The sequence below is a fragment of the Rhagoletis pomonella genome, unplaced genomic scaffold (assembly GCF_013731165.1).
Source record: "Rhagoletis pomonella isolate Grant_MI unplaced genomic scaffold, Rhpom_1.0 Rhpom_scaffold_00006, whole genome shotgun sequence".
NCBI lineage: Eukaryota > Metazoa > Arthropoda > Insecta > Diptera > Tephritidae > Rhagoletis > Rhagoletis pomonella.
The window spans coordinates 20,262,996-20,286,809 of NW_023458560.1; the positions used below are offsets into that span (position 1 = coordinate 20,262,996).

Here is a 23,814-nt window from a genome sequence, read left to right on the forward strand (position 1 = left end):
CAGTTACGCGATTTTGTACTTTTTACGACGATATGCATGTATGTAAATATATGTGTATAGCCAGCAAAAACTTCCGAAAGAAATCCGAAAACTGAAAGAAAGGTGAATAGTAAAGTGCCACGAAGGGTTGTGAAACGAATAATTTTCCGGTTGGTTTTCTGAAATTTTTCATTCTGAACTTCACATATGCTTTTTCATAGTTAATTATACTCAGAAATTAATTATACTTTTATAAATACTTTTTAATATTGTTAAGTCTTGTTGCACAAGTCTTAAGATTAGTTACGCACACTCATAGGGCACACATTTAGGATGCGCATGTCCTCAGCATGTGGTAACGATTTTAAGGCCGATAAGTAGAACAATAGAAAGTAGCAATCTCAGTATATCCAGTAAACAAGCTTAGCTATTTTTTTCTCGCCAAGTTTGGTCCCCATAAAGGACTAGTGTTGCAAGCAACGTTTTTTCGGCAATTAGGGTGTTGTGCAGCTATTTAATGTGGTGAAAATTATTTAAGCACTGGGGAGATTTATTCACATGGAATTGGAGATTGGGCTAATAGATTTATTTTAAATAAATTGTGAATCTGCGAAAATATCTTTTCAGCAGATGAATATACTTATTAACCTTTTTCCCGAAAATTTACATACAGGCTCGAAAATATGCGAGTAACATTAGGTTTGTATAGTAACTTCTCCAGTAAAACATTGCAGCGAGAGCGTAAAAGCAAAATAGAGCGTAAAATTTAGAAGAAGAGAAAACTAGCAGAAGAGGTTATTGAACACAAAACTAGCAAAAACTTACAAGAGAACAGTTGTTGCACTGCTTTGACAATCTGCTGTAAACATTTTACTATTTATAAATCAGTTTTAAACTCTTTGCTTTCCACACAAGCACTTACACTGTCCAGTACATCATTAATATTATGATTTCCACTCATTTTACTTTTGTTTGTGCCAAGGCGAATCAATATAAGGTGATAGCAGGAGTACAAAAACAAAAATTTACATGTATTTTGTTTTTGCTTTGGCGGCATAAACTGTCAAAATCTGTAAGTGTGTTTAGAAATTCAAACAAAATTTTTCAATTTGATATCAGAAGCCGAGCGGTGAAACACATACACAAAACCAACTGAGCTAGTAACACCACTTTTTATATATTCTTTTGACATTTATTCTTCTTCTTCTTCTGCTAGCTAATTTCTGCTAGTAAAAATTTCACTAGCAAGAATTTGCAGCTCTCTCGTGTTGTTACGCTCTCGATTCAGTGCGAATCTCTTGCGAATTTTTTGGGTTATCATACACTTTTCCAGTAAAAGTTTGCAGGTTCCAGTACAAATTAGTACTGACTATTGGTAACCATACAAACCTATTCAAATATCGTCGCCTGGATGGAAAATTACCGGAAGCGTCATTTTGACAATTTGTGGTTTTTGGATATCTTCTTTAGTTTCCGACTAATTGACTAAAATTTTTTCGGTTATTTGGTACAAATTGCGTTAGTATTGCTGTCGTACTAAACTAATCAAGATCTTTCAAATAGAGTTATCTGTTCTTCTTTAGTTTGCGACATATTCAGCTTTATCATGAGTTTCATTTTCTAGAACCGGGTCACTTTTCGTTTGCGTGTGTTCACTACAGGTGGATGAAAAAATTGTTGGCGAAATTTTGTTCGGGCGAAACTCACGATTAGGCTGATTAGTAAAAAGTATGGTTAATTTATAAAAATTGTTATCACATTTTGGCGTATATCACTAAAACTGACTGCAAATTTTTTGACAAATGTCGTATACGTCAAAAGTGTATTAAACTCATAAATGGTTGACACTAAACTAAAAAAATAAGATAATTTAAGAATTTCATGAACTAGTACATAGCATTCTCCGACACTTTGGAGAAAATCTGTAGTCGTGTTTCTGAGAAATTGCATTCCAAACTTCAATCGTGAGTTACCGAAAGTAACTTGTGACAATCTTTTATCCAGGGATCTACATAAATTATAATTGTCATTATTTTCGCAGTTGGAGTATATGCCAGACGAGTAACAGGTATATACATACAAGGATACCTAAATTAGCGCGTTGAACTTGTATATTTATCTCTCTCCAACGCATTAATTCTATATACGTCAGTACCAACGCCTGACAAAGTTATGTCTAAATTTAATAATGGCTCTATGACAAAATATTCATGGAATGTATTCGTAGATTTTTATTTACTTCATTTCATACATTAGCATTGATGTTTTGTTTTTCATACATTAGTATTGATGTTTTTTACTAAATACCAGGAATAAATATTTAATAAAAAACTATTTCATTTAAGCTTAACCAACTTTTAGTTGCTCGGAGCTAATTTTGGAACGCTTCACGAAATATTTTCATAGACAGTAAATGCAACCCTGGGTGCATCATTAACGAGCTGAAAAACCAAACAAATAAAAAAATTCCATCTGAACCAATATTCCCAAAAATTATAAAGCAAAACAAAAACCATTTTTTCCAATTTATGCACTGTTATTTTTATTATTGCAACCCAATTTCGCAGCTCTTCAAACATTTTCCACATTATGCTTTTAGGGCTAGTAGTTTCCGACCCCATTTGCTCGTTTTTTTTTTCAATTCTGAATTTAGGCTAGGCTTCATGGGAACTTACTGTGGGTGCAAACAGACCACATTTTGTAAACTGAATTGTGATATTTAATTCTATTTTATAATGAAAAATTAATTTAATGTGTAATTTTTTAAGTTTACTAGATGTAAGACAACTTTTAATTTTCTTTATATATTGCATGCTTTAGTTTTAATTCTGTTTAAGTTAAGTTGTAAAGGTGAAAATAGGCCTCCTGGGCAACCGAGCACATAAAAGCATAACTCACAAGTGGTGTGGAAAATGCAAGAACAAATATAAATGGAATAATTTTCGAAATTATGAAATGGTTATTGGTATTTTCCATCTCAAAGGGGATGATTAATTTGAACGTTATTTAAGCTGCCTTTACACGGTCGATTTTTGTCGTTTAACCAAAATCTACCCGTGTAAATTGCAATTCAACCGTAAAATGTAAGCGTTTTGGCTAGTCGATATCTTAAGTAAATTTTCCAGTCGACAGAAATCGACCCGTGAAAAGGCAACTTCAGGAATTTTTTAATTTTCTTTTTTTTTTTTTGCTTGGGCGTCTTTTGAAGATGTGCCAAATTATATTGTCGACTTAAATACAAAACAACAATTTCTTTAAGCCATCTTGTGCAGCAATTTGTTGATCTTATCCTCACGGCTACCGAAATCACCAACCTCAACGTAGTGATTAGCCTTCTTGCGCCAGCCTAGGGTTGATGTGTTGAGCTTGAATAGCCACAGGAAGTTGGAGGCTTTCTTGAAGTCGGTTCCAACAGTAAATATTTCGTGCGCCAAATAATCTACGCACTGAATTTCGTGCGCTTTGCGAAATTTGCGTTCGATCACAAAGCTGTCAGAGATTGAGACACGTTGATGGTTGTGCTTGACAATTCCACGTTTGTACATCAATTCACTTCACTTTTCGCACTTTTGTTGCAACTTTGTTGATACCGCGGATACGGATCACAAAAGCCAATTTGGATTTTTCAGGCCCGCAGAATTGGCCGCATTTCTTTGCAACACAGCGCAACTTCATCCCACGGCGTCCATCACCGAGTTTTCTTGTTTGATATTTCTCAGCATGCACGAAGTTTTCACGTTTACAGAGTGCAATCACAGCAGAGCGCTTTAGTTTACGTTTGATCAGAGTAGCAGTTTGCTGACCTGCTTCTTGCTGAACTTCTGCTTCGACTCGGGGACAGGAGGCAGCTTCCTGGAAGATTGTCTGCTCTTTCCTTGCGGTTTCTTACCGGCCGTGAGGGCAGTCATCTTAACTTGTTACTTAGCACGTTGAAAAGGCGAAAAAAAGTTCGCCAAATGCTTGGAGCACATCGTAAATGAGCCACTCGATTTATAACATTTCTATTAAACAATTTAATTAAATACTTTTTAATACATAGATATGCTGCAAGCAGGCACTTACTTTCCCAAATTCCAGCCTGCTCATAGGCATAATTTTCCAAATATGCCCGCTACTTCATTACTAATAACTCCATTTTCCAAAAGCGCCTTCTTTGTTGGCTCAACATATCCTAAAAAGACATACATTTACATTAAACAATAGAAATCGCAAAAATTAGTAAATAAAATACTCCCTTTGTTTTGTTTTGTTGTCAAATTTCTAAGAAATGTGAATTCACCACGATGCGATACAGAAAGAACAAGGACCAGGGACGTAATTTTAAGTACATCTATTATTCAGTGGCAATGCGCAGAGCGTTCGGGGCAGCAATATTAATTTGTATCAAATATATCATTAAATGGTGGTTCTAATACATTTTTTGATATTATTAACCAGTGTACATACATTATATGGTATTTATTTCAAAAATTTATGTACTATATGAACATTTTTTTCAAACATTTCTTAAGATTCTTTCAAGAGTGCTGAAAAGCAACCATGCGTGTAAGAAATTGTGTACTACCTAAAATTTCACCTCTGGAAACTTTATCCCCATAAAGGACTTCACCACAGTTTTTTTACTGGATATACTGAGGTAGCAATTGTGCGCACGTACAACGGCATTGTACACATACATACATAGTGCACATGCGCACAACATGACCTAAGGGTTGTTTAGTTGGCAATTATAGACATTACAATTCAGTGCCAGGGTGTATGGGAATAGTCACGTATGCATTTCTTAATGTTATGAAATGCGATTGGCTTAAAATGCAAGTAAAACCGTATACTATTTTTATTACTTCCTGGCACTGTCGGTTTAAGTGTTTTTCTAGATAAGTTATACATACCTACTACATGTGTAGTGCAACACACATGTTTTAGATATACTATGGTTAGGGTAAGAATTGTGTATGTGTAGGTTAAGAGTTTTAGTTATAAATAAAGGCTCTGGGACACCAGAGCGTCAGTTATCTACCAAACCCCCGCGTAAACAGTTGGTGACCCTAAGTGAGTTTTTTTGAAAAGTGAAATTTTTTTGTTTCAAATTAAAATTGGCAGTATAAGAGTAGTGGTAAGTATTAATATATTCATACATATATACTCTTAGTCTTTTATCTACATAGTTTTTTGTGTGTATTAAATCCTTAATAAAAAAAATTTAAAAGCAATGGATTCTGCGCTTAACGAAAATCAAACCATTGCAAGCAGAATCTCTGCTCTGTATGAGGAAATAAAAAATTTTAGGGGGCAAAATATTGAAGAGGGACAGATCCAACGTTGGAGGGGTGTAGTAACCGATCTGTCTAGGCAATTTGAGGAGAACGAGTGTATCCTCAAAGAGGCCTCTTCAACCCTAAAGAGAAACCCTTATTTTAAAGATAACCATGCAGAGCAAATTAGGGGATTTTTCAATAATACCTCAACTCTAATTTTGACCATGGAAATGGAAGCTAAAGCACTAAGAGATAGTTTGCAAGCAGCGGGAGTGATAGCCTCACGACCAGCACCTCAGCCACCTACATCTAGTCACACCTTAGGTTCAATCGCTACAGCTCCCATGATTTCAAAATCAGAACGGCAATTAAAGTTCGTTTTAGAAGATCTTAGCAAGACTATTGACAAATTTTTGGGAAATAAGATTCCAAAAGTCTTCCTTCTGGAAAGTGCCAAAGAAGCTAAAATGATGTATCGCAATTATTTAGGAGAATGTGACGAGAATTGTTTAGAAGATTTATTTCTCAACGTAAGTTTTAAACTCGATGAGGCTTTGGACTTCGCTCCTGAAGATAAAAAATCGCAGAATGAAAATCTGCCCTACACACTGCCAAAAATAGATATTCCGGTATTCTCTGGAGACTATATTCAGTAGAACACGTTTAGAGAATTGTTTTCCCAATTAATAGGTTCAGCCAGTATCTCGGATACACAGAAAATGATTTGCTTGAAATCAAAGCTAAGAGGGGAAGCGGCAATGACGATCGCGAACCTACCAGCAAATGCAGAAAACTATCTAATTGCTTGGAACCTCTTGGATAATAAATATACCAACTTGAGAGCGCAAACTGCCATTCATTTTTCGAACATAATGGGGGCACCCTATACGACTGAAAATCTAGAAAGTGTAAAACGATTGAAAGAAGTGATTGAGGAAAATTTGCAAGCTCTAAAAGCAACAAAATTGAGTTCTGAAAGTATACTGCAAGGCCTTTTAAGTTTCATTTTAGTACGAAAAATGAGTAATGATTTAAGATTGAAGTATGAAACTTCACTTCAGAACTCACGAGAAATACCCATTGTTGACTCATTGGTGAAATTTTTAAATCATGAGTTTTATGCACTGCAAGCAGTACAAAAATCATCAAAAAAGGATGGGTCATCCAAATGGGATGACCATATTAAAGAATTGGCAAACAAAAAGGAAATCGAATGCATCATGGGATGTAATAATCGACATTTCCTTTTTCAATGCACAAAATTTAAAGACCTTACCATTAAAGAAAAATGGGAAAAGGTTAGAAAAAATAACTTATGCTCGATATGTTTAAAAAATGGACATTCGAGTAAAAATTGCAATGGGTATAATTGTCGTATATGTAATGAAGGTCATAGCACATTCTTACACAAAGTTAGTAATGAAAAAGGTGCAGTGACAAAAAGTACCATTAAGCAAGGATGCGAAAATTCAGAAAAATGCATTTTGTTAGCTACAGCGGTTGTTTATATCCAAGATGCCAAAGGCAAATGGATCAAAGGCAGAGCGCTTCTTGATAGCGGCTCTCAAGTAAATTTGATGTCAAAATCGTTCCTAAAGAAATTAAGACTTAAGGGCGAAGCAATTAAATCGGCAGCGATAGAAGGTGTTGGCAAAACACGTTAAAAAATTGAAGAACGGGTAAATATAAAAATTAAGTCCAGAATGCATATGAGCAATTTCGAAACAAATCTAGACGTACTAATAGCGCAGGAATTAATGTCCAAATTGCCGGCAGAAGAAGCCATTATTAAAAAAGATTCCAAATAACATTGAATTAGCTGATCCAAATTTGAATGTTCCTAAGGAAGTGGACATATTAATAGGTTACGAATTAACCTATGGGGATCTCTTTGAAGGAGAAAAAATTTCATTGAATGAAAATAATTTAATAGCCCACAAAACCAAATTGGGTTGGGTTATTACAGGAGCTGCAATGATTAATAGAGCCCCATACATTTGCAGTTTGGCCTCTTTTTCCGAGCCCACAATAGAAAACCAAATAAAACAGTTTTGGGAAATTGAGGAAGATATGGAAAAAGACAAACAATTTTCAAAGGAGGAGGAAGACTGTCAAACTATTTTTACAAAAACCACAACCAGAAAAGTGGATGGGAAGTTCGGAGTAAACCTCCCCTTTAAAGGAGACATTGAACAATTAGGAAATTCAGAGATTACTGCTAAAAGAAGGTTCTTAGCTATGGAAAAGAAATTGGAGAAAAACTATGAAGTAAAGTCACAGTATCATGAATTTATGAAGGAGTATATAAAATTAAATCAAATGGAGGCTCTAGCCACTCCAAACCAACTTCAGTTCAAATGTTATTTACCTCATCATTATGTACTGAAGCCAGATAGCACTTCTACAAAATTGAGAGTAGTTTTTGATGCATCTGCAAAAACTACTACAAATATATCATTAAATAATTTATTACATACGGGGCCAAGGCTACAAGATGATTTATTTGATATTCTGATGCGTTTCAGAAAACACAAATTTGTAATATCAGCAGACATTGAGAAAATGTTCAGACAAATTTGGGTAAACGAAGAACATCAAAATTTCCAACTAATTTACTGGAGGTGGAAGCCATCGGAGGCCCTAAAGACATACAGATTAAAAACTGTTACTTATGGCACTGCGAGTGCACCTTACTTAGCAGTAAAATGTCTACAAACAGCAGCAGAAGATAATAAAGATAAATTTCCAACAGCTTCACAATGCATTCAGTCAGACTTTTATATGGACGATTTGATGACGGGTTGTGATAATCTAACTGAGCTAAAAAATATGCAGCAACAAATAATTCATATATTAAATTCATATGGATTCAAATTGAGAAAATGGTGTGCTAATCATCCTAGTTTGTTGAACGAAATTCCTAGCGAAGATCGAGAAATTAAATTAGATATAACATCTAATAAAGCTGAGAATATAAAAGCCCTAGGAATCGCTTGGAATCCAGCTAAAGATGACATCTCAATAAAATCTTATTTAAAAACTGACTACAAAATTACAAAGCGCCAAATACTTTCTGATATTGCGAAACTATTTGATCCTTTAGGTCTTTTGAGTCCAGTTGTAGTGGTGGCAAAATTGATACTACAACAAATATGGAAAGAAAAAAATCGACTGGGATCAAGCCGTTACAGGAGAAACCATGCGATCCTGGGTACATTTAAGAAATCAAATGAAATTATTGAATGAAATAAATCTTCCCAGATACGCATTATTACCTGATGCAAAAGAAATAGAATTACACGGATACTCAGATGCATCCATGAGAGCCTATGGCGCTGTGGTATATGTAAAATCAGTAGACAAATCGGGAAATATTAAAATAAATCTATTAGCTTCCAAATCGAAAGTCGCCCCATTAAAAATTCAGACGTTACCTCGATTAGAACTATGTGATGCGGTACTGTTAGTAAAATTAATGGAAAAAGTATCAAAAGCACTTAATTTAAAAGACAAGCATATTTATTATACGGATTCAACAATCGTCCTTAGTTGGCTACAATTAGATCCTGCAAAATTGCAAATATTTGTGTCGAATAGGGTAAACTTTATTCAGGTGCAAACCAAAGGGCGGCAATGGAGACATATTGACACAAAATCAAACCCAGCTGATTTAATAACAAGAGGGTTATATCCAGAAGAAATAATTAATAATAGTCTGTGGTTTAATGGACCAATGCACTTAGCTAACATGGAGTCATACAGAAAAAAAATTGTCACAAAGCCTTTAACATCGCTTCCAGATATAAAGAAAACTGCTATAACAGCAGGTGTTTTGGTAAGGAATTGCTCTTTAATTGATTCAATTGACCACAAAAATAATTTTGAATTCTTATTAAATGTGGTTGCTTTGCTTATCAAATTTAAAGATATTACATTAAAGCGTTCTAAGAAAGAACTCGAAATTCAGAATCACTTATATTATCGAAAAGAAGCTTTGAATTTTATTTTGAAATATATACAAACTAAATATTTTAACAAAGAACTAAGTCTCCTTTCTGGTAATAAAAATTTACAAAAGAGCTCGAAGCTGATAACTCTATCACCATTTTTGGACAAAAATGGCATCATTAGAGTTGGAGGACGTCTACAAGAAGGCAATATTCCAGAAGAAGCAAAACATCCTGCAGTACTTCCATATGAAGACACTTTAGTTAAAATTTTGGTGGAGGGAATCCATCAAAAACATTTACATATAGGACCGCAAGGCCTTCTCGCTATAGTTAGGCAGAAGTTTTGGCCTTTAAGGGGCAGGCAACTCACAAAAAGAATTGTTAACAATTGCTATAGATGCTTCAGGGCAAATCCTCGTCCCCTTTTTCAAATCATGGGTAATTTACCAGCAGATAGAGTAAGATGCACCAGGCCCTTCTTGAATACTGGGGTTGATTTCTTGGGTCCTATACAAATTCACCACAAAATAAGAGGCAAACGAGTAGATAAAGCCTATGTGTGTGTATTTGTGTGTTTCAGCACAAAGGCAGTTCACCTAGAAGTGGTATCAGGTCTAAGCTCAGCACTCCGACAACGGAACAAATTTCATTGGGGCAGCAAATAGTTTACATGAAATTTATATATTATTTCAAAAGGAGCAACTCGGAAAAGAAGTCTCCTCGTTCTGTGCTGTACACAGCATTAATTGGGTGAATATACCAGCTCGATCTCCACACGTAGGAGGGTTATGGGAAGCTGCTGTTAAATCGGTTAAGAAGCATTTTCACTGAGTAGTTGAAGGCACATTGACCTTTGAAGAGATGTGCACACTCATGACCCAGATAGAAGCAGTATTGAATTCACGACCTCTAACACCATTATCGGAGGATCCGAATGACTTCCAGGTTTTAACTCCAAGTCATTTTCTTATAGGGGAGACTTTAACCACACTTGCAGACAGTAGTGAAAACCATTGTTATCACGGGGTGCGGGACCACTGGAAAGCAGTGCAAAGAAATTCAAAGGAATTTTGGAAGCGCTGGTCACTGGAGTACCTAAGCGAACTTCAGAAAAGAGTCAAGTGGCAAAGGCCACAAGATAACTTACCCCAAGGGAGTTTAGTTCTCCTTAAGGAAGAAAATCTTCCAACAATGACTTGGAGAAGGGGCAGGGTTGAGAACCTCATCATCGGAAAAGATGGAAAATGCAGGATGGTAGACGTAAGGACCAGCACTGGAATGACAAAAAGATCAATAACCAATGTTTGTCCTTTTCCTACGGAAACGGAAAGAAATATAAGTAAAAATGAGGAATCCCATAAGAATAGGAATGTAAGGCATAAAAATAAAAATGTTCTAATGACGATGTTAACCTTTTTATTAGTACTACCACTCTACAATTGTCAAGTAATTATAGAAAAATTTAGGGACAAGTCAGGGATATTAATAGAGAGGCAAGACAGTTTGGGTTTGACGAAGACATCATGGGAAATAATCATCCACGTGAACATGACGGATTATCAGCACCAAATACAGCTTCTAATGGGAACACCCTCGGCTCTACAAAAACTCGCCAAGCTACTGGACAAGGGAGACTCAGAATCTCAAAAGGTACCCAGCAAAAAATCGGTAATCGCTTTTACTGGTAACGTGTTCTAGAAGGCATAGCGTTATAATGCCTTCGAATTTTTTCGCTTCTTTTAGGCATTGCCAGTAATGCAAAGTAGAATGTGCTAGAATATTTTATTTATCTCGCTTCTTCGTTTCATTTCGGGGAATGCAAAGTAGAATGTCCTATAATATTTATTTTTTAATTCGTTTCTTTGCTTAATTTCCGGGAATGCAAAGTAGAATGTCCTACAATATTTTATTTGTTTCGCTTCTTTGCGTCATTTCAGGTAATGCAAAGTAGAATGTCCTACAATATTTTATTCGTTTCGCTTCTTTGCTTCATTTCGGGGAATGCAAAGTAGAATGTCCTACAATATTTTATTTGTTTCGCTTCTTTGCTTCATTTCGGGGAATGCAAAGTAGAATGCTGCATCGTAGTCAGCTGAAAAATGGAATGAATATCCAAAAATTCTTTTTCTATCGTTACTTTCTGTGGAAATTTGTCTCGCATAAAAATCATGTTTTGCTTTGTTCAATTTGCAGCGAAGTTGAAGTCAGTCAATGAAGTGACGTACAAGAGTGAGGAAGTACAATTTTAAGCTTAATTAAATATGCATGTATGTACATACCGATTTTAAAGAAAATCTAAATACCTAAATACATACATATGTACGCTGATTTATAAAAATTTTAATTAATTTTAACCTTTTAAGACATTTTCTGATTTCAATTTAATATAAATAAGTATGTACTTATCTAGGCATTCTACAGTAGTTTCTCTGTAAGGCATTCTTTGTTCGCTTCTCTGGATTCTGTTTATCCATGCGTTCTCCCTTCGTTTGAAGGTAATGCTGCGGGTAAGGGCTTACCTCCAATGACATGCCCATGTTAAAATAAGGCCTTCTTGAAGCGAAACGGTAAGCGATTCCCATCGCCTAGCTCGTTTCCACTTTCGTTTCTGTGGTAATCGTGTTTTTTGCTGGGTAGTTGAGACCTTAGTTAATCAGGTCATTCATCGCATTAAAGAAGTCAACCAAAAGGATGCATTGATGAGATTTAATGGAAGAAATAGAGCATCTAGGTCTATACTGCCATTCGTTGGAAGCGTGTATCATTCAGTGTTTGGTCTAATGGATGAAGAACACGCAGATGAATTGGTGGCGACAATAAAAAGGACCCATAAAAATGAAGAATACTTGCTTAAGCTATACCAGAATCAATCCTCCATTGAAGACATAACGCAAGAGGTTTTGAAGAAAAAAAATGAAGTTGTTCGAAATAATTTTAACCAAATATCGGACTCCATACAAATAATAAAGAAAGCGGCTGAAAATGAATTAGCAATGGAAGGCTTTCAAAACTATATAGCAAGCATTAACATTGCAATAGAGTCAATAGAGCAACTGCAAGGAGATATTACGGATTTGATTTGGAACTCAAAGGGAAATTTCATGAAAAGGATTTTACCTATCGACAGATTCCAAACCCAAATAGCAACAATTACGGCAAATTTAAATGATGACTTACAATTGCCAGATACCGACCCGTTTGAGCTATCAAAAATATCCCGGGTCACAGCCACTATAAACCAAGGCTTCTGTTTAGTGCGAATTCAAATACCACTTATACAAAGCCAACAGCTACAGTTATTTGCATTGACCAGTTATCCGATTCTGCACGACGGCTACTTCGTGAGCTTTAAACTCGCATATGAATATCTGGTAGTAAATAAGGAGAAATCAATGTATAGTATAGCCTGACAGAAACTAAATATTCGTATTGCCAGAAAGTGAGAAGAATCACGCTGTGTCCCCAAATTGGACCACTCTACAATGTAAGAAAGGACCAGTCGTGCGAACTAGAGCTATTCTTTAATTCGAAGCAATTACCATTATCATGTGTGGTGAATATAATGCCTCTGCAAGAAGTTTGGTTGCAGCTTAAATCCTCAAATAGCTGGCTGTACTCCGTCCCTGAAGACACAAAGGCAGAAGTCAGTTGCGGCAGCTCTTATACGGCACATATTTTAGTTGAGCAAGGCATTGTAAAACTGCAACCTGGCTGCCACTTAACAACCGCGATAGTAAGCGTTTGGGCACACAAGGCACCAACCACTGTTATTCAGTACAATATGCCCCCAATTAATATGAGCAGGAGTTTACCGCTCATGAAGCACATTACTATAAAAGGGACTATGTTGACATACTCGATTCCGGACATTCCGCGGCCACCAGCCATTGTTGATTTCTCAGAAGACATCGATTTCCACCACCTGATGCACTACAGCTCGAATATATCAACCTGGATCATTATCGCAGGAGTCATCATGTGGTCTCTCAACACGATATCTTCCCGCTGCTCTGGCCCTTAGATAATAGAATAGTCGATAAGAATAAATAAGTACATAAATATAAGTACAGTAGGTTGAATATTGAGTGGATTCCTCACAACTCCTATTTGAATAAGAAATAGTTCACCTTTTTTGAAAGTAAATACTTTCAACGTGGGCAATATGTTAAGTCTTGTTGCACAAGTCTTAAGATTAGTTACGCACACTCATAGGGCACACATTTAGGATGCGCATGTCCTCTGCATGTGGTAACGATTGTAAGGCCGATAAGTAGAACAATAGAAAGTAGCAATTGTGCGCACGTGCAACGGCATTGTACACATACATACATAGTGCACATGCGCACAACATGACTTAAGGGTTGTTTAGTTGGCAATTATAGACATTACAATTCAGTGCCAGGGTGTATGGGAATAGTCACGTATGCATTTCTTAAATGTTATGAAATGCGATTGGCTTAAAATGCAAGTGAAACCGTATACTATTTTTATTACTTCCTGGCACTGTCGGTTTAAGTGTTTTTCTAGATAAGTTATACATACCTACTACATGTGTAGTGCAACACACATGTTTTAGATATACTATGGTTAGGGTAAGAATTGTGTATGTGTAGGTTAAGAGTTTTTTGTTATAAATAAAGGCTCTGGGACACCAGAGCGTCAGTTATCTACCAAACCACCGCGTAAACAAATATGTTCTCCTGCCGGCATAAGAACCTGTGACCTCATGAAAGCTTACAAATAATCGCACGCTTCTCTGCACACTCAGCTACTGTCGAATACGTATATGTACATGTTTTCAAATGTTCAGTTTGAGCAAATATTTTAAAATTATTGTTTTCAAATAACGTGATATTTTTCCGTAGTTTTACCAAAAAAAAATACAAAGGTTCACAAGCACGAAATGGCAATACCGCTCAATAATATTTGTATATTTGTCACTGGCATTTGTCATCAAGTGGCAAATCACATATTTGGTCATTTGCGTAATTTTTATTTGGCTTATGTAGCAGCATTGCGTTCACACGATTTGGCCGCCAGGGTTGTTTTTCATTTGCCACAAGAAGACGAATATTTGGCTTCTCTGATAAATGACAAAAGTAATTTAGCGTTCACATGATTTGTCTATGAATTTAACAAATTTTTAGCCAAATGTACAAATCGTGTGATCCCAGCTTAAGAGAAAGCGAACTACTGTGTTTCGATCCATTACAGAACTTTACCATCATTTGCAGAGGCAGTCGAAATAGAAATATCTTTTGACTCGTTTATTGTGAACAAAACAGGAGATATTTTAGAATTATAAAAAGTTGTTTATCAATACACTAATATATTTTATATATGTATTAACCTACTTTGTAGTTTTTGGATATTTATATTAAATAAAAATAAATGAAAAAACAAAATGATGTTATATATCTAAGAAAACGTATATATAAAAGAAAACATTTATCATTATTATTAGATGTGTAGGAAGTCCTAAAAGAATAAATAATGGTTGAAAATAAAACAATTCTTATAGATGTGCAAAGATTCTATGTTTCTAATATATTTTTATAACAAAGGAAGTTAACATTTCGGCATTGATTGATTCACATATGGAAACATTACTTATTCGTTCACCTGTTAATTATTCAAGATTAATATTAAAAGGAAGATCAATAATTTCATATGATGTAATATTTCATATTTTATAAAAGTATAACTCAAAGCACAACAAAAACGATTAAAATTACAGCTCAAAGTTGTATAAAAAATTCAGTAGTTTTCATGAAAATTTTCGAGTTTTTAATCAGGTTTTTTAGAAAATTTTAATTTAAAGTGCGGCGAAAATAACGCTGCTTAAACTTGCACTTTATTATACAACAATTTATCGAGCTGAACAAAGTTTTTATAAAAAATGTATTTGCATGTTTCCAAAATGTACCTAATGTATGTACGTAAGTCGAAAATACCTATTGTAATGTAATGGAGCCTTGGTGTATTACTTTGGACAGACATCCACAAGACGGATCACAGGATGAAAAATTTAATGAAATGCATTCCAACGCACAGGGCATCGTTGAGCCAACGACAACATGAAATCAGAGTCCAGCGGCATTTACAAAGCATCCAATTATAAAAAGTATCTAGTTCAACAATTCACAACGTATGTACATATTTCTGATTAGTTAAATAAATCACGCCCCTTCACGTTTGATCATGTAATAGATGGAATATTGCATCATCGCAAACTGATGTTGAGGGTGTTTCCTCTTGCCTTTATTAGGATGACTAATGAAGAAGTCCTCAAAAGGTTTGCTTAACTATTTATTGGTTCTAGATTTTAAACAGGAATTATATTAAAAAGTGGCAGAAATAATAATTGTTCAAGATATTTAACCTTTTTGAACTTAAATAAATAAATTTTGCAGTCCATTCTGGTTAGGGATACTCCCAGGGTTGTGCGCATCGTTGATTTTAGGACAAGTTAATTTGTGTATTGATTTTTTGGATCGTCTTCATCGGTTATTGGTTTTCTGTGCGTTATATATGTCCTTTTTATGATTAATATATATTTCTTTAATATGTATGATAAAGATATTTCTGAATTCGAACACTGTTTTGTATCTTTAACCGACTTTAAACTTTTTTTTAATCAAATTAGTTATACAAGTTTTGATATATAAAAGAAAATCGCTATACAATAAGAAGTAATTTGGAGGATCTTTTTAATACAGAAACGTTAATAGGCAGATTCAATTTCAATGTGATAACGTAGAATCGTCGGTTCGATAGCAACATTTCTGCGTCTTACTGTTCAACGCTTCATGTATTGTTGTTTGTATGTTTTTTGTTTGTGATAACTGTATTTAGAATTTATGTGTACAAGTTAACAGTAGGTTTTGCCTTTCAATTAAATTACAAATATAAACAAATTTCCAAATATGCAGTTGGTCATATTGTTGGTTGGACTCATATGAAGAAATCGAATTAAACTAATGGAAAAGTACTGATTTAATTGAGGATGCAATTGATATCCTCTTTCTGAAATCAACTGAGTAAACAATGACTAAGAAATAAAGTTGCAACTGCAAAACAACTGCAGCTGGAATAAATAATGAAACTGAATAAGTTCAATAATGAAATTCCAAAAGAACTAATTTGAAGTTATAACTAAAAATCATGTAAACATAATTTTAAGCTATAAATAAGATTCTTTTTGAATAAAGACCAGCTTGGTTTCAGTCTTGCAAGAAGACGTATGTTTTAAATTATTTTTAAAACATACAGCGGATTCACCCAAAGTTAATTCGCGCCCAACATGGCCGCCCGCGATAAGTATCGGTCAAGTAACAAGTATCCTCGCCGGAGGAGAAAAGATAAAACAAACTTTAAAATAAGTATCCTCACTGGAGGAGAAAAAAAGTGAAAAAATCCCCATATAAAGTATCCTCACTGGAGGAGAAAAGGAATAAAAAAAAAAAACAAACAACACAGTGGTAGCGGAGATAGATTGGGATATAGCAACAGTGGCAAGAAGACCGACAAATCGATAACAACAGTGACAGCAACAAGGAAGTGAAGCAACGAAATTAATGTAAGAATTATTTAATTTTATATTATATTTCAAAAAAAAAATTTTCAAATGACAGACGCTCTACCACCTGACTTAGACTACGATGAAATAAATAGAATTGTAGAAAAATTGGAAAAAGAAGAGAATTCTGATGAATTCAAGGAAAAGGTTTTTAGAGAAAGGGATCTTTTTGATGAATGTGGTGATGAGGGAAGAATAAAGTGTATGGAAGCCTTATTTAAATATATAGAAAAGGATAAGAAAGCCACACTAGTAGATTATTATAACAAAGAGACATTAGAATCAGAAACGGTAGCAATGATTCGGCTTGTAAAGAAAAGTGGTAAATTTTAAAATGGGACAAAATCAAAGTGGTCGAAAATATGAAAAATTATACTATTGTGATTATTGTGAAGGAAATCATAAAACTGGAAAGTTTCCTTACAAAAAAAGGTGTCGTTAATTAGTGAATTGTTTAAATATAAATCTGGATGGGTTAATAAAAAACTTTTCAAATATGATTTTGAATAATAAGAATGAGGCTCTAGTTGCAAGATTAATTGCAGCAACGAATGCATCACTCAGACTAGAGGTGTCTGAATTGCGAAGGCAAATTGAGGGATTAACAAAATCAGTAACCATAACTGATTACAGACCAGAAGTGGTCGACTCTCAAATTAACTGTGATGAATCACTGGAGGTTATAAAGTCCTTACCAGAATTTCCTGGTAAGCAAAATAAATATTTTAGCTGGAGGGAATCAGCTAATAATGCCATGAGCTTATATGTGCGAGGCAGCCGTAGGTATTTTGCTGCACTAACAATTTTACGAAACAGGATTACCCAAGACGCGAACGATTTATTATCAAACCATGGGACAGTTCTAAATATTGACGCCATTCTAGCGCGACTAGATTTCGCTTATGCTGACAAAAGGCCTGCCCATATTATTGAGGAAGAGGTGAGCATTTTGCGCCAAGATAGCAATATTATTATTGAGTTTTACAATAAGGTTAACGAAAAATTAACCCTACTTATAAATAAGACGATTATGACATACAGATCAGACAGTGCAGTGACCAAAGAGTTAAATGCTAAAAAAAAAAAGCGCGACGCTTTACGAATATTCATTACTTACTAAAATGCAGATATGGATGGACGCTAATGGAGTAGAGATCACTCCTCTACCCGTATGGATTTATCAAATGCTAGATATGTAATAAAGTATAACAATAACATTTAAAGAAACTTTTTTATTTATTTTATTTTTGTATGAAGAAAAAAACGTAAGTGTTCACAAATCAAATACCGCGCCATTTAGCGCAGTATATAGTGGATGGACACTAATGGGGTAGATAGTTCTCCTCTACCCTTATGGATATATCAACTATATGATATGCGATACATAAATAAAATTAAAAAATTTAATTTTATATTTTTTCATTAGTAATTGAAAATTTGTTAAAGGAAATAGATAAAAAAACATCATTAAAAAAATTTTAGCAATCGAATTAAAAAATATGTTTATTAAATGCCAATGTTGTGCATGTACCTGATACAATATGTGTTAGCTATATATATAGCAGTTCATTTTTATTAATTATATTTTTTGCTTATAATATGAGAATTGGGTCATGTTGAGTGTGATCGGCTATTATGAACAGAAAGTGTGCTCAAGCAATTTTGCATATACAAATAACTGCTGACGAAACAAAATATGTACATGTATGTGTCACCAAAAATTTTTTGAGTGTTAATAGTGAGAAATCACATTGCACATGACTACCATAAATCATTATGAGCAATAGTAGAAATTAAGTAGGTCAATTAAGTATATTGAACTTAGAGTTTGTATTGTATTTTTAAGCTATATAAACAAATGAAAGTTGAAATAAAAGACAATCATTTTTGAGTATCGAAACGATACAGATCTCATCATTTTAACAGAGCGGCACTCCTGCCATTAATACTGAAAGTGCGGCATTCGTGCCATATACATAATTTGGCGAGTCACGCCAAAATGACAATTCTGCGTATCCTTTCATCTGCCATCCTTTCTTTGACCTATTGATACCATGTCCTACCAAACCCCATACAACATGCGTCTATCTTGTATAACATGGCGATCCTGCCGAATTAAACAGATCCTGCCGAATTAAACAGATCCTGCCGAATTAAACAGTTCCTGCCGAATTAAACAGGTCCTGCCAAGGTTGGTTTAACATTTTGTTTATGGGTAAGCAAATAGAAGAATATAGCCCAGGAACCCCAGCAACCGGAGCTCCAACATATGTTCCCGGCAAAAAGAAGATCACTATAGCAGAGTACAAACAGAGGCAGGCAAAACAGCAAGAAGCTCTGAAGCAATTCATAGAACGAATAGTTGAGAAAAAGCCACGAAAAAAACGTGGTTGGAAAAGGGTACAAGCGAGACAGAGGGTAGCTGAGCTTCACCGAATCGTCGCAATAGCAGTAGACAATAGGCAAAAGCAGCGGCTGATTCAGCAAATACAGGAAGAACGTAGCAAATATGGGTTTTGGACAAAGCAAGGAAGAGGTAGTAAACAACAATAATATTGCAGGAGGCAGTGCTGTACTATCAAACACAAAAGAGGGTACACCATCATGGATCCTTTACGTGAATCTTGTAGGGATTATAGCTTTAATATTATATCTAATTAACAAACATTATAAAGAATATGTGAGAAAGCAGCTATTACGTAATGCAATTAGAAATGAAGTTTAGGACAAAATTTTATGATATACAAAATTAGAAGTTACTAGAATAACATAGACATTTCAAAAAAGTTTTTTTTATAAAAGCAAATTTACAAAATAAAGAATGTGTTAACATATGAATATATCTAATGGAATTGAAGGTATTGACAGACTTATTGACAAATTTAAAAAAAAAGTCCGAATAGGAAATAACAAAGAACTATATTGAAGAAAAAAATAAAGTCATAGAAGCAGCTTGGGGATCGCTGGTAAAAGTAATAAAGAAACCAGAGGACTTAGAAAAGGCGAAAAGACAATTCTTGACGTTAGCAAGTGAAATAAAGAAATTTTTAATACCGATAGAAGGAGAAGAAAGTGAACAAGTAGAACAGGAGCAAGGAAAATATGTAAACATGGCTAACTTTGACATAGCAACAGCTGTAAAAGTAATACCAGAGTTTGATGGTAATTACAGAAGTTTGTCGCAATTTCTATGGCAAAACTTTAGCAGAAAGTTAACATGCAGTTCTAGTAAATTTTATCCTAGCAACCAAACTAACTGATAAAGTGAAGAACAGGTTATTAACTGAAGATAGACACACAACACTGACAGATTTAGCACAGACTTTACAAAAGATTTATAAATCCAATAAAAACGCCCTACAATTGCATCATGAAATAACACGAGCACAGCAAGGAAATTTAAGTGTTAATGCTTTCGCTAGTAAAATAGAGAACTTAGTGGCTTCAATGAATGACATACAGATTGCAGAACAAGGTGAACAGAATAGAGAGATAATAGTGAAGCTTAATGAGCAAATTGCTTTAGGTGCATTTAAATAATCTTTATAAATCCATAATCCTAGCCGCCAGACCTAGTAAACTGAATGAAGCAATTCAACTAGCGGCAAAAGCAAGTGTGCAAAGCTCACATGCTGCAGGTAATAATAACGTAATGTTTATGAATAGAACAAGAGAAAGTTCCAATCGATATAGGCAGTTCAGAGCTCGAAACAGTGAAAATTATAGTAGCACAGGTTACGGAAGGCGCCTAAGCAGCAATAATGCAAGGAATAACGGCAGAGGATACACTACCCATGGTCAAAGCGATCATAACAATAATGGTGGAAGACATAACTGTAGCACAAGCAGAGGTGGTTATAGTAATAATGGAAACCGGCAAGGTAACTCGGGAAACGGAGACGCCCCCGGAGCAGGAAATCCGGGGTATGCACAAAGAAGGTCATAAGTATAACAACTAATGAAAAATTTACTAACTTTGTAACTATTAAGTTAGATGGCCCCAATCACGATGATTCAGGATTAATGTTTTTAGTGGACACTGGAGCAGATGCATCGTTAGTGAAGTATAATGCAAGATTTTTAAATTTTGTGAGTTCAATGGAATAACGAATAATACAACAAGTTCCATGGGCACAGTGAACATTAAGTTACTATTAGAAAATAAAGTGGTTGAACATAAATTTCATGTTATTAATGAGAATATAAATTTAGTTGTCGATGGGATATTAGGAAGAGACTTTTTAAGTAAGTACAACTGTAAGATAGACTATGGAACATATACACTAACAACAACAGTAGAAGAGGAAGATATTATATTGCCCATGAAACATGAAATTAAAAACAGTTATGAATGTAAGAAGTAATAGCGCCCATAGAAATTGCTATAGAAGAAGACTGTGTAGTATTAGGTAAAGAACTTAGAAAAGGAGTTTTTGCAGCAACCACAATAATTCCAGCAGATGGGTATAAACACGTGAAATTGTTAAATACTTCAGATAAAGAAGTGATACTAGAACGTATAGCTTTGGGTGTTGAACCAATAAGGTGTTATGATATACTACATTGTAGGAATTTAATACTGAAAGTGCGGCATTCGTGCCATATACATAATTTGGCGAGTCACGCCTAAATGACAATTCTGCGTATCCTTTCATCTGACATCCTTTCTTTGCCCTATTACAGTTTTATCTAACGAGATAATTTTAAAATGGTTCGAAATATAGAAAACTGTATAAATGGCTTTAAGTTTGTTAAATAAAATATTTCTAATTATTTTTCTTCTGTAAGCTGTCACATTTTTCTATTTGTTTAATGTTAAATGTTTACTTTACAGGTCAAATTGTAGTTAATTTCTGCCACTGCGATTGTGTCGTCGTCCACAGTCCTACCGAGTGGCTGGTACAAACAACTCTTCAGTGTTCATATGTATATGCAGATGATTTAAACAAATGTGTATCTCTATCTGCGTTATGGCAATTATGTACTCAAATGTAAGAAATCCCAATTCGAATTCAGATATAAAATTGGATAGTTTTGTTTGATCAACTAAATCATGTCACCTAAAATTACGAAATAAGTATTAAAGCTATGAGTCATCTCATCAATTAGAAGGTTTTGTTATGCTTTTGCCAGTCGTCAAGTCTATAGTTGACAATTTTCATCTTCCATTTCCGGTCCAATAGTTCTGGTATTCCAGTTAGGTAATGCTAAGGTAATAAGTTCAGAGTCTTTGAAATTTACCTTCGTCCGTCAAAATAAAATTTATTAAAAGGCGTTTATACATATTATGTAGTGTGTTTATAGCGAGGCAATAATAAAATTTGTAGAAATAAGATCAGAAAGAAAAATAGCTCAGCAAATCAATTACATATACAAATCAAGAAATTTTAATAGATATAAGGGTCGTACAAATAACACCAACAGAGTTGCTAATTATTTTCGCAGACATAGTACCTTCCGGCTAGAATAATCCACACGCTAACCAAGTTAGGACATATGCCCAATGAAAAAATGCAAGTACCCGCTTTGTATAATCTGCAGAGCAAGTTCACAAGGAGGAGGGAAGGCTGCCGAAAACATCATCATCATATCCTGTTATCAATGTTAAAGCAGGAGTAGTACAACATCTTCAGCAAATGGGGAAAAACTATAGAACACTATCGTCGGCGTAATCACCGCCAAAGAGTAATAGAAGCACCCCTCATACCAGCTGGTGAAAAGCGGCAAAAAGTACAAAAAGTAAAAACAATTAGCAAAGCTGCACGAGGCCAGCAACTTTGAAACCGCAAACAATAAGCAACAACTTAAAGAAAAATATTGTCTAAATAAATTGTATTCAAAATGCAAATATTGCAAATTTCGGAAAGTATATAAACTATGCTTTTTGAGTTTTTGTGCGATATTTGTGGACTCAAAAGCAGAAGAGTTATCCCGTAGTTACGTACTAATCTGTTAATCAGATCTCATACATAAAGTCCGTTTTAAGTAAGGCTCCTATAGATAAATCAATTGATTTGCTCTCATCGAAAGATGCCATCATGCAATCCAATTGGGACGGAGCGAGGAAAATGTTTAAATTAGCTTCACTGAAACTTTCCGATGAATATATTTTCGGAAGTATAGGAAGCTGCCTAATTTGCGAATGGTAAAAAGGTAATAATTGTCTTCAATTACAGAAGCTGCTCGGAGCGACTTTTAATACATAATCAAAAATAAACAAAAATAGTACATGTTTGTTTTTGTTAATCGGTCCGATCGACCGGGCATAACGAACACTTCCTGAAGATGACCTCAGATTGAGGTCGAAATATCGACATTAAAAGTTATTGAACTAAAACTTGAGTTTCATGTTTTCTCTGGGCCTCGAGCTTATCAAATAAAAATTAAATCAGTTTATAAAAATAATACGGAATTAACAATAAATAAATGTAATTTATGCCTAGTTTCCAAATGCATTCCAAGCACAGGAACTAGGCAAGTTTCCCCAGCATTCTATGGAAAACAAGAAGGAAATTTTTCCCACGCCAGCCGGGAACGCTAGTAAGCAATAAATGTTAAAAATTACAACTGGGATCGGTAGCTTTTAAACGATGTGCTTACAAAATATAGGTAATGCAGCAGAAGGGATAAATTAACAACCACAGGAATTCATAGCTATGATAGCGTATTTCCCCCGGCAAAAAGTTTATGCGCGTGTATATCCGTTTGCTAACGATACCAAAATGCAAAAGAACTATTTGATGCGCGCACAACTTGTATTCAAACCACCACTTTTCCAATAAATTGAAAATATAAAAATTTAAAACTATGATTGAGTAATTACTGTGTCACGAGGTATTAAAAAGGGAGAACTTCAAAAGGAATACAAAGAAGAGAGAAGAGATGGAGAGGTACATCTTCAAAGATAAATGGTTCATGGATCCATCTTTAAAGAAAGGTGGTTCAAGGAGCCGTTATTTCTTGATAAACTTGAAGATTGTATGGAAATGGATATTAACAAGTATATGGAACATTATCCAATGGAAAACCAGCCAGTTTAATCGTTTTT

At 34.6% G+C, this 23,814-nt stretch overlaps 2 protein-coding genes across 2 annotated transcripts in view; one reads left to right on the forward strand and one right to left on the reverse strand.

Annotated features, from left to right (window-relative positions):
- LOC118740495 overlaps window positions 1-23,814 on the reverse strand; it is a 139,165-nt gene that overhangs the window by 15,689 nt on the left and 99,662 nt on the right. The gene's annotated exons all lie outside the window — the stretch shown is intronic.
- On the forward strand, window positions 10,028-13,081 carry LOC118741813. The gene is made up of 5 exons (XM_036473787.1): window positions 10,028-10,837; window positions 11,821-12,105; window positions 12,157-12,528; window positions 12,624-12,920; window positions 12,992-13,081. The coding sequence occupies exons 1-5, from the start codon at window positions 10,049-10,051 to the stop codon at window positions 13,079-13,081; spliced, it is 1,833 nt and encodes a 610-aa protein (XP_036329680.1). The 5' UTR covers window positions 10,028-10,048.